General features: G+C 46.3%; 1 protein-coding gene across 1 annotated transcript in view; it reads right to left on the reverse strand.

The window, feature by feature from the left end:
• Positions 1-7652, reverse strand: part of CDK19 (cyclin dependent kinase 19) — a 125191-nt gene extending 117539 nt beyond the window's left edge. The window contains exon 1 of the mRNA XM_069851714.1: positions 7354-7652. Coding sequence (XP_069707815.1) covers positions 7354-7481 — 128 coding nt within the window. The 5' untranslated portion in view covers positions 7482-7652. The remainder of the gene's footprint in view (positions 1-7353) is intronic.
• Positions 7653-12210: the final 4558 nt, after the last annotated feature.

Genomic DNA, 12210 nt, shown 5'->3' on the forward strand with positions numbered 1-12210 from the left:
ACAAAAGGCAAACTTGCCCTTTCAGTAGGTATTTTCAAAATATACAGGAAAATTTCATATTTCTAGCAAGTCTCTAGGGACATTTGCTTAGAACATTACACTAATTCTAGCTACTTGTTACACCACTAAATCTTGAGAGGCTTTCCTCCACAGTTTACTCTGGGCTAACTTATGCATGAGTCTCCCTCTGCAAGCTCAGCAAAAGAATCTTCATGTGGTTCTCAGATGCACATAACCTCTTCTGCTTCTCCTCAACTGCACTCATTTTTTCCTCATGCTCCTACCACCACCACATCTTTGTGCTTGACACAGTAGCAACTGAAGCAACAGCTGAATGTTACTTGCTGTCTGAAAGGCTACGGGCTGTACAGCTCATTTCTGCACTTGGTTTCAGGGACAGTAACGGAAGAAAGAACAAAATACCCAAGGGAGAGACCACATGCAAGAGCCTGTGTGAAGCTAAGAATTACTCATCACTACTTGCATCTCTTGGGCAGGAAGCAGTATAGTGGCACTAGCAGCTCTCAGTACAGCACAGTTAGGAAATACTAACCATCTCTTCCTAGACCGGGGCTTTTTATGAGAATGCATTGCAAGCAACTAATTAGACAGGTTTGGTTTAGTTCTGCTTCTCCTTCTCAAACATATGATACCATACAGTGGTAACAAGCGTTTCCAGGATTCACAGGAAAACCTAGTATTTAGGTTTACTTGGCTATTGAGAGATTACAGCAAGGCATAAACAGCCCTTCTACCTTCCTCAAGAGAATAAGCTCCATCAAGAAAAAAAATATACTTAAGTGAGGAGTAAAACACATCTATCCATTGGCTGAGATTAACTGTTCAGGATCAAATACATTGCTTTCTAGCTTGGGTCAACGTTTCTGTGACCTACCCTGTCACAGGATTATATTAGTAAACAGCAACTACAGCTGAAAACTTGAATTACTTACATTCGAGACAATGTCAAATAGAGGAAATTACGAGATGCAAATAAATTCTTACAGTCTCTGAAAGACAAGTACATACTTGCATTGGTACGTAACACTCCAGTTTCACATTCAAGAGAGTATAATCCTTGCCACAAAAATTACTTGCCTTTCTCTTGACAGTAAATGTAGATGCTGTACATATATACTGATTCCCCTGTGATTTTTACCACCAACATTGTTCATTTGTAGCATTTAGTCAACTTGAGTCCAAGTTTCATCTCCTGACGCACTCGTGTAATACAATTTCAGGCACGTCAGCACCAGGAAAAGTCATGGAACAGGTCATCCTGAGTGCTACTACACAGCACACACAATACAACCAGATAATCAAGACCAGTCAACATGGGTTTACAATAGGCAGGTCCTGCCAAACTAATGCAATCTCCTTCTATGACACGGTTACCCACTTAATGGATGAGGGAAAGGCTTTGGATATAGTGTATTTGGACTTTAAAGCCTCCAACACTATTTCTCACAAGATTCTGTTTGAGAAACTGGCTAACGCTGGCCTGGATTAGCACATCCTCTGCTGGGTTAAAAACTGTCTTGATGGCCAGGCCCAAAGAGTGGAGTTAAATCCATCTGGAGGCCCGTCACAAGTGGTGTTGCCACAGGCTCAGTGCTGGATCCCGTTCTGTTCACTATATTTATCAATGAGCTGGACAAGGGGATTGAGTGCACCCTTAAGTTCGCAGATGACGCTAAGCTGGAAGGAAGTGTCCATCTGCCTGAAGTAGAGAGGCTCTGCAAAGGGATCTGACCAGGCTGGATTGATGGGCTCAGACCAACAGGATGAGGTTTAACAAGGCCAAGTGCAGAGTCCTGCCCTTGGGACACAAAAACCCTGTGCAGCACTACAGGCTTGGGGAAGAGTGGCTGAAAGGTGCCAGGAAGAGAAGGACCTGGGGGTGTTGGTTGACAGTGACTGAACATGAGCCAGCAGCATGCCCAGGTGGCCAAGAAGGCCAATGGCAACTTGGCTTGTATCAGAAACACTATGGCAAGCAGGACCAGGGCAGTGATTGTGCCCCTGTACTCAGTGCTGGTGAGACCGCTCCTTGAATCCTGTGTTCAGTTCTGGGCCCCTCACCACAAGAAGGATGTTGAGGCTCTGGAGTGAGTCCAGAGAAGAGCAACAAAGCTGGTGAAGGGGCTGGAGAACAAATGTTATGAGGAACAGCTGAGGGAGCTAGCTGACCTTGTCACTGTTTACAGCTATCTGAAAGAAAGTTGTAGCAAGGTAGATGCTGGTCTATTCTCCCAAGTGACAGGCAATAGGACAACATGGAATGACCTCAAGTTGCGCTGCCAGGGGGGACAGATTAGACATCAGGAAAATTTCTTCACTGAAAGAGTTATCAAGCACCAGAACAGGCTGCCCAGGGAGGTGGTTGAGTCCCCATCCCTGGAGGTATTTAAAAAAGACAGGTAGATGAAGCGCTCAGAGATATGATTTAGTACTGGACAGGTGTGGGTGGGCTTGATGATCTCAAAGGTCTTTTCCAACCTAGCAATTCTATGATTCAGGAATTTAAGCTCTGCAGAATAACAACATGAGGAGAACATTACACAAATTATTGTGATAAGAACACTGACTTTAGAGAATAAGCAGATTACCTCTGCCTCTTCTACACTTAGAAGTTTTCTACCACCACAGTAGTAACAATAGCGTGACCAGATGCAACCTCTGAACAGCATAACTATGTCAGCAAAAACCCCAACCACAGCAAACCGCCCCAGGAGAAAGCCTGTTTTTCCAATAGAGCCATGCCTCAAAGAACACTGGTTTTTCCTCTCTTAATCAATATTTTCTCTCTTCTGCTTCAAAGAAATAAGATTCATCAGATAAAAAAAAAGCCTAAAACAAACAAAATGTTACGTGGGCAGGACCACAGCCAGCATTCCCAGGTTACATTACACGCTTGACTTGGCTATGTGCTTCCCCTTCCTTTCTCTTCCCATGCTTTAACCTTCAGTCAATTCTTACAGGGACTTAAATGCTGTAAGCACTTCAGATCTGCATTAAGAACTTGACATTAATGCTTCTGCACACTGGTATCAATCCATGGAGGAAAACAGACCTCTCTTTAATTACAAGTTTACAGTACCCAAAAATGGGGGAGAAGGCAGAGATTTCACTTGCCGCCTCCCCTCCTCCTGGGCCTGTACTTTACAATGATACTTTTGGACTTTTATCACTGTTGCCCAGTTTCCAAAAGGGAATTCCATACTGGGCAACTAAGGTGAAGCCTGTTGTATACCAATTCTCTTCTTCCAATAAATCAGATACATTAACAACAAAGTAATCTCATAAGTTACAATTATTGACTTTATTTAAAAAAGTATAGAACAATATTAACATATAAACCTACACCTTTCGCTCAGCTGATACATTGTACAGCACAAGGCAATGCCAAACCTCTTACACTTGCCAAGGGATAACAGGCAGGAGGGTCTGCAGAGGCACTGCTGCTATTGAGCAGGCAGCGAAACTACAGACCCTTCTGCTGTGATGGCTACATACATTCATTGTTCCCTCCGTCAACAAGATTAAAAAGCACATACCTATTTTATAAAAGGTGTTTCAAAACATACAGATTAAAAATATTATCTACATAGTTACTCAGAAAGAAAAAAAATGTTTGTGATTTTATTTTAATAACCTCTACAGCCTAGAACAAGGTAGTGAGTCAAAGAAAAATAACAGCCCTAGCATGAGAGAAAGGAGCCAGCTCAATTGTTTGCTTAAAGGTAAGCAGAAGGAGCAATAACTACAAAGGTTTTATTCCCATGAAGATTCCAGCTTTTACAAGTGTTGCATCTGCTGTCACGGCTACAGAACAGAGAACAGAGTGGCCTATTTTCTACTTGACTTGCGCATCCCATTATTCCTTGCACGCACCCGACTAACCCACAGCGGTATCTCTCCAGCTTGCTGACTCTGCCAAACATCCTCCTGCAGGTGAGCTGACAGCCTGGTGAAGGAGAAGGAATACTTCGTAGTGGCCTGGACCGATCTTTCCCAAAGAAATAATTCAGGCATCCACAACAAGCAGTTTCCAACGCCTGCTTCATTCTCAAAATAGCCTCCCATGTGGTAAGGAGACACATGAAGTGAAAAGCCTAAGCACAACATCGTGGATTAAACTGTAATCAATGAAGCACAAGGAACGTAACAAGGAGAGGTAAAGCATGAAATGAAATCATGCTTTCCTAACTGTGACAGGAAAAATTGCATTCTTTGTTTTACTGGACAAATGTGAATGAACATCCAAAAAAACATTAGCAAAAGTTGACACGACTTTGAGGTAGTAAACATACATACACAAAAAACCCAGATTTTCCAGCTATATAAAGAGCTAAAACATAACATCAGAGACCGTATTGCAATCACGTGGCCTGTATCACGACTTCCCCCCTAAAAGCCACTGGTCCAGTTTCTCTGTACACTAAAATAAGCCATTAGACAGTTTATATTAAGATGCCCATCTTCTAGCCCTTTTGGACTACAAAGACATTAACACAAATCTTTTTAATCCAGGTGCCTAGTTCAGCTAAACACATGACAGAGGTAATACCCCTGGCCCTCATCAGAGCTCACCAACACAACTGAAGGAAATGGAAGCTACAGGTGCTCAACACCTTTAAGAACATGCTGACGTAGCACGTGCAAATGTCACACCAACATTGTTCAAACCTGACTGCCTATTAAAAAAAAAAAGAAACCAACCAACTTTTAACTTCCATAGAAATCAATCAGCTCACTAGAAACGTGCCCTGAAGATATCCCACTCTAGACTGAAAAAGCCAAACTGAGCTCTTTCTTTGTCAAAAAACTGCTTTTATGCCCGAGCCATTCACAGAGATCTAAGCAATGCAATCACTTTTTTTACAAGGATTTTATCGAAGAGCTTGCCAAGTTCTGTCTAAACACATTTTACTATTTCATAAAGTTTATATGCCAAATTTTTTAAATATGAAGCGATAGCTCTGCAGAAATTCCTCTGAGAGCCTACAAGGTTCTTATTGCCCTCAGCCTCACGAGACTGTAAAATGACTATAAGAAGGAAGTAGCCAGAATCTTTTTCCTTTATACAGAGATGCCTTGTAAATTTGAAATACTGAAACAGTCTCTATGATCAGCCAAAGAAGAATTCCTCTACATGAAACTCAAAATCCCCCAGTGATCAGCACACTATAAATTTGCATCGCTGCCAGATTTCTGTTGCCAGCACTGAAAAAAGTTTCTCTCTGACATTAAGGACCCCTTAAAATTAAGGACTAATGCTAAATATCCGCCACACTACAGATACTTAGCTAAATACTTTCGTAAGGAAATGAACTTATCTTAACAATTTAAGTTGTTTTCTAGGTTTTTTTTTTTAACTTGTTCACATCTTACTTTCAACCAAGGTACTCAAGTTACACCACAGGAACTGAGACCTCTGACTATATATAGTACAATTGTATCTGTGCCTTATTACATTGCATTCAATCTATCTCACTGCCTACTGAAATTCTGCACTTCCTTCTACCAGTTCCTTTTCTTGCAGGTCAAGGTCTCCCTTTGATTATTCACGGCTCTGTCACATTAGCTATCTTTCAATCATGTTTACTTTCACTTTACTACCCGTTTGCCTTTATAATATTATTATTATTGTAAAGATTTATAAGATATGTCCTTTATGGCACTTAGCAGCGTGACTAATACTTGCAATGGCTTGCCACTGCCTGTGTCGGAAACAAAACAGATAGATTAGAAACAGACAAATCTCTTTTTCATAAAATGGTAAACCCTAAGCTCTGCCTCTTTTATGCTGTTCTTACAAGGAGTAATTTTAGGATTACTATATCAAAGAACAGCAAAAAAAGAGTTTAACCAGCATTTGGGTGTCTTTACTACCGCTTTCTCTCATATATATAATAAATATATAAATAAATTAAAACTTAAAAAAACCCACAACTACTAAACCTACAAATGTTAGAAGAGCTCAGTGGCAGCTGTAATACTCAGAAAGGCTTTAACATCTCCCTTTCAAGTTTGCCATGTTCTAGTATTAAGGTTGCAGAGAAGCTAATCAGAACTGGAGCTCACTTCCCAGCATTTAATCCTCCACCTGAATTACTGTGCCATCTTTCAGTTATTAATCACTTTGAAACCACGTCCTCTTAACTCAGAGTTTAAATTTTCAAGACAATTTACTCCTTACAGAAAAACCTCTGGACGTCTCCATTAATCTAAAGCAGCAACATTCCATTAACCAATTCCAGAAGTTTACGGAAAAAATGGCCATTTTTTAAATGTTCAGTCTTTTCCAAAGTTTCAGCTGCCTGTAACACAATGCTGTTAGTCTCTGGCTTTCTGTTAGGTAGGTATCGCCTCCAAATCGCGAGCCCGTTTCATCAAACTTTACAGTATGCTTAGAACCCTTCCAGAAACGCTAGCCACACGCCAAAAAAAGCAGTTTGTGGCTCTTCTAAAAGAAAAAGGCTGCGTTTGGAACCCGCACTGCCAGGAGAGCCTCCCCCAGGCCCCGAGGATGCTCTTCTCCGACCCCTTCCCACCAGCCACGCATCCCTAGCGCTCCCTTAACCACGGGACAGGGACAGTGCCACCCACGGGACACCCACCCCACGGTGCCAGCTGTCTGTCCTCCGGGGCTCAAGGGATAAAGGATCTCTGGAAGCCAGACAGGTGTTGGGGGGCAGAGGTGGAAGCGGGGGACGGAGCCTCCCCAGCCCAGGGCACCCGGGGCGGCCCTCGCCTTCGGCCCCACGGGGGGAACCCGAGGCGGACCGGGTTCACGTCCAACTCGCTCGGTTTATTCCTCACCCACCCCACCCCCTCCTCCTTCCAATCCCCTGCAAGTTCTCGGGGCGGGATGTCACAGCCACACAAAAGATGAAAGCGATGACGTGAAAGCCCGGTGGGAAAACCCGCTCCCCGCGGCACAGCGGCCCCCGCGCTGGGAACGGGGGGGGGGCCGCAAGGGGGGGCGCAAGGGGGACGTCCCGCACCCTCCCGCCTCTCCCGCACAAACCCCTTTGTGCAGGGGGATGGCAGCGAGGGGGGGCAGCACGGGGGGCGCAGCGGGACAGCGCGGGGAGGGCAGCAAGGGGGTGCAGGGGGGCGGCAGCGGGAGGGACGCAGCGAGGCTGCAGGGGGGAGGGCAGCAAGGGGGTGCCGGGGGGACACAGAGGGACGGCGTGAGGGGCAGCAGCGGGGAGGCGGCAGCAGCAGCGCCCCCCCCCGCCGGGCTCGGGGGCTCCGGGGATGCTCGGGCCCCCCCAGCACCGCGCCGGCAGAAACTTTGCGGGGCAGGGGAGGGGAGGGAGCGCGGGGCGGCGGCGCGGCCCTTACCCGTCCTTGCGGCGGGCCTTGTAGACGTGCCCGTAGGTGCCTCTGCCCACTTTGCAGCCCTCGTACTCGAACAGGTCCTCCACCCGCTCGCGCTCGGCCGCCAGCTTCGACTTGAACTCGTAGTCCATGTCTCGCCCATGGGCGGGGAGGGACGGGCGAGGGGACGCGGCGGCCGGATCAGCACCCGCGGCCGGCGGAGCCCCCTCCCGGCGCCGCCATCTCCGGGGCTCGGCGGGGCGGAGGGGGCGACGGGCTCGTTTGTTTTTGTTTTGGTTTGGGGCTTTTTGGTGGCGGAGGGGGGGGGGGGCGGGGGGGAGGGGGAGGGGGTGCGCTCCGCCGCCACCCGCTTCAACTGGGCTCCTCGCGGCGCGGCGCGGGGGACGCCGGGAGTCGTAGTGCGGCCGAGCGCCGGCCCGCGCGCTGCGGGCGGGAGGAGGCGGCGGCAGGAACTACGACTCCCGGCATGCCCCGCGCCCCGGCGGCCACGCGGCGCTTGCGCACTCGGCTCCCCGGAGACGCGGAGCGCTTCGGCAGCCGCTGGGAACTTGCTGACTCTTCACATTGCGGGGCAGGGGCGGGAAGCGGCGAGCGCCGCCGGGCCTCGCGCCTCTCGCTGGGTGGGTGGGGGGCGTGCGGGCCTGGCCGCTACCGCCGCGCCTCGCAGCGCGCCAGGGACTGCCGAACCGTGCGGCGACTTGTTTATCTCCCCAGCTGCCACTCACGGCTTGGCCCCGCCCCTACGGGGAGCTGCGCTCTGATTGGCTGCCTTGGCCCCGCCCCTACGGGGAGCTGCGCTCTGATTGGCTGCCTTGGCCCCGCCCCTGCCGGGAGCTGCGCTCTGATTGGCCGGCTTCGCCAATCAGAGCTTCGTGGGGGCGCGTCCGGCTTCGAGCCGACCCGCAGAGCTCGGCCGAGCCCTGTTGTGGCGGGGCGGGAGGGGGGAGGACAGGTAGAAACTGGAGGGATCATAGGATTCCTAGGTTGGACAAGACCTTTGAGGTCGAGTCCAAGTGCACCTACCCACCACTAAACCACATCCCTGAGCACCTCATCTGTCTGCCTTTCAGACACCTCCAGGGATGGGGACTCAACACCCCCCTGGGCAGCCTCTGCCAGTGCCTGATAACCCTTTCGGTGAAGGAATTTTTCCTAATATCCGATCTATCCTCCCCTGGTGGAGCTTGAGGCCATTCCCTCTCATCGCTTAGGAGAAAGGACAAGCTGGAGGTTCCCCGCGCAGTGTCACCTTCGCGTGGCCACGGTCAGTGTTGGAAGCGGGGATTGTCAAGGAAGCGTCGAGATTTATCCAGAGCCGTGCTACATAAACTCATTTTTCATTCCAAGGATTGCAGGGGCGCTTGGCAGCATTTGCGTTCAAACACTAACTCGGGCTTGTTGCTGAGGCTTTCCGATTCAACCAGAGATTTTTAGACAAACGCAATGCTACATTCAGGTTTGGATTTCATGCTAAGTATTTTGAGATCACAGCAACAGTTAGGCCTTTTAAAATTATGTCTTGGTTTCTCTCATTCCGGGATATCTTTGTGAAAAACATCACCCTCTGCAAGGGTCTTTGCAGTATGGAAGCACGGAGCAGAGCTAAGCAAATATCAAGGTTATATCCTGTCACGCAAGCAGGTAGTAATCCCTGCCTTGTGTTCTCAACCTCAGCTTATAACAGCCAGCTGTGAGTGAGTTAAATAGAATGAAATTAGAGAAGGAAAGAGTAAAAAAAAACAGGCTGCCCATGTACAGAAACCATCTCGGTTTATCACCTGCCCTGCCAGCATTAAGTGACCTAAATGGAACGTTTTTCCACACACTGAATGGGACAGGTAGAGAAGCTGATGAGAAAGTGTCGCTGCTGACAAAGCAAAGGGAGGGGTCCCCTGCACCATAAGGTAAGGTTCTGTGTATGATTACCCGTGCATAGCTAAGTCATGAGGTCCTAACCAGAAGTTTGTTTCTGAAGTAATGGCAGAAGCGATGTAACCATTTTGAAGTGATTATTTCTTCCAGAAGGCAGTGGATGATTCAGAATTTCCCTTGTGCCAGGTAGTTAATAACCAAAATTCTCAGAAAACTTCCTCGCTCCTTTCCCAAAGTAATATTTTCCATAGGACTGCTAAGTGATTTCTCTGCAGTTGCAAATATGGATCCTTCTGAACAAGGCCTGATCGTGAGCTGGCAAATTCCTAAACACAGGAGAGAGAGGACCACTGATCTTCCAGTGACAGTGTTGAAGACATTTGCTAAAATTAGAGCTAACCACTTAATTCTTGCAAAGCGTTTAGTTCGTTGGTCACCTAGTAATCAAAGCTGACACTGAGAAGAAAGGAACACAAAAAGCCAAGTATGTAGCGGTAGAAGGTTATGCTACCCCCATGTATTCATCCAGTCTTAAAGTCACTAGGGATAAGGACTATCTCACTACCAGTAGTTTCTGTTGCCCTCTTTGGCCAGAAAAGCTGTTCCTACCCATTTTCATCACTAACTCTTTTGTTTTCTGGACTTTCAACTCCACCACGTAACGACAAGACTGTCTTTTACTATAATTCACAGTGGCAGTGAGAGAGGGCCAAGTGTACCCCCTACTACGGAGGCCTGGCTGGGCTGGCAGCTTAATTCCCCTCTGCCCTAAGCTGTCCCCAGCTCCCTAGTGTTGCAAACAGCCATTTTATCCTTTCTTCTGTAAACTGATCATGTTTTGCCAGCGAACGTTTTGGCTCTTGCTGCTGCAACTAGGAGGCTGACCGGGAGAAACCTCTCTAACAGCTAGAAGCCTTTTTAAAATTTCAAACCTACATTTCCCTGTGACCAGTCCATGTCTTTTTTTCTTCCTGTGCAGATCCTGTCCTGAAGTAGCCTTTGCCACTCTCCTGTGTATATCCCCTGCCAGAAGTATTTATAGACAGCAATCTCATCCCCACAGAGCCTTTATTTTGCAGGACGAAACAAGTCATGCTCTTCTCATTCCCCTTGTGATTTCCCCCATTGGAAGCTGGACTGGTACAAAGCTGGTTGTGGGAAACACAGAATGTTATCTGTGCCCCGGTTCCTCTTCTCATGGCACGGCCTTGCTTCTAGTTTCTGAATCCTTAACGTTGCCATTAAAAGCATAGAAGCAGCTAAGCAGCTCCAAGTGTAGGCCAGTTTAGAGGCCAGTGTGTCCTATGTCCTACTTTCTCATTTGATACAAGAGTTGTATTGATTCATGTTTAAAAGATGGAAATGGGCACATTTGTCTGTTTTTGAGGTTGAATCACGTGGCAGGATTCCACTTCAAGTTCACAAAAATGGAGAAAATTATTTATGTGGACACATGCTGTCAGGCCTGCTGGAGAACAGCTGCCTGGCCTCTCCTCTCCAGGTGCTTCCTAGAGGAACAGCAGCAGGCAGCCATTTACAGAACAGAGATCAAACTTTGAACAGCCGTAAGTGGGCCAAGAGAAAGAGTCAGAATGCTACTGTGACATTTCCATTGCTCTTCCATGTTAGTAAAATGGCCGTGATACTAGTAATTACACACTGAATAGCATTCAAGTTCTTTAGAAGTGTCTTGTTAATTGTATTATCCACTTCTGGTTGAAAGAGAAACGACTGTAACTTTTTTAATATGTAATGCCCTACCATTTGTTAATTGAGCTGATGCAAAAAAGACGTCTGAGTAGCCCCACCAAAGAAAACAGAAAAAAGACAGGCTTGCAGATTACAAGCATGATTTTTTTCAGCCTGCCACCTTAGCTGAAGGTGCTGGTTAGAATTGCCATTTCTTCCAAATCTCGAGTCACTGCAGTTAAATATGCCCAGACTGTTGGAAAGGAAAGGTGTTTCAAGCAAGACTGAAAGCTGAGGAATTTCATACTCTCACCAGTTCCCTAAGGACTTCTCCAAGGCAGATAAGACATGAATTTCTAATGTAAGAAGGAAGAATTTGGTCTTTAACACTTCAATGTGGAGAAAGTGACACACAGAGACAATTTTTCTTCTTTGCAGATTGCCTTGCACATAAAATACAGTTTTATTTTCATTCCAGCTTGTCTTAACTTCATTCTCTGGCTGTGTTTTCCATTGTAGGTAATCTCTTCCAGTTTTGTTTTTGTGTATTAGTAAGAGCAAAAAATAGGTGGTGGGGTTTTTTAAATTTTTTCTAGGCCACATCTGGAAATAGTTGTACCTCTTCTTAGTTTACTCTCTTTATAAGCTTTTACTTGTTAATCCACTGGGAAATTTTGGGTTCTTCGGGATCAAGACAGCATTTTTCCAGTCCATACTGAGTAGGGAATTAATAAACATATACAAACAGTGTTTACTTATGTCAATCACATTTAAGCTGATGTTGCTTCACTTAAGGGTCAAAGGATGCATCTCAGAAGTCTGAGGAATAAGAGCAAAGAAAATTCAGAATGTACAGAGGTCTCACATGAACTGTATTATCATCTCCACCAAAGCAGAGAAAAACTAATAGTTCCATTAAAAAAATGTAGAACTATATTTGGGGTTTTAAAACGTATTAGTGTGAGAGTGTGAATGGAAATGGGACAGCATGTCAGAGGATTTCTAACAGGGGTAGATTAGAAAGTCTTCATCGGCCTGTAAGTTCATACATTAACATGCCCAGTAAAACTGAATTTTGGAATCTTTTATGTTAATTAACTTCTAAGCACCTATAATAGAAGTATTGGCCTCATTTTATAGGTTTAGAAATTAAAAGTACATAACTAAGGTGTTCTATCAAGATTTTGCAGTAAATCTAGAGAACGTGCTAGAAACAGAAGATGGGAGTCCTGACTTCTGCACTCATGATACAATTATTTGGCTAGCTCTGGGGTTTTTTGATTCATTTTTATAGTAACA

Source organism: Phaenicophaeus curvirostris, chromosome 2, assembly GCF_032191515.1.
Source record: "Phaenicophaeus curvirostris isolate KB17595 chromosome 2, BPBGC_Pcur_1.0, whole genome shotgun sequence".
Lineage (NCBI taxonomy): Eukaryota > Metazoa > Chordata > Aves > Cuculiformes > Cuculidae > Phaenicophaeus > Phaenicophaeus curvirostris.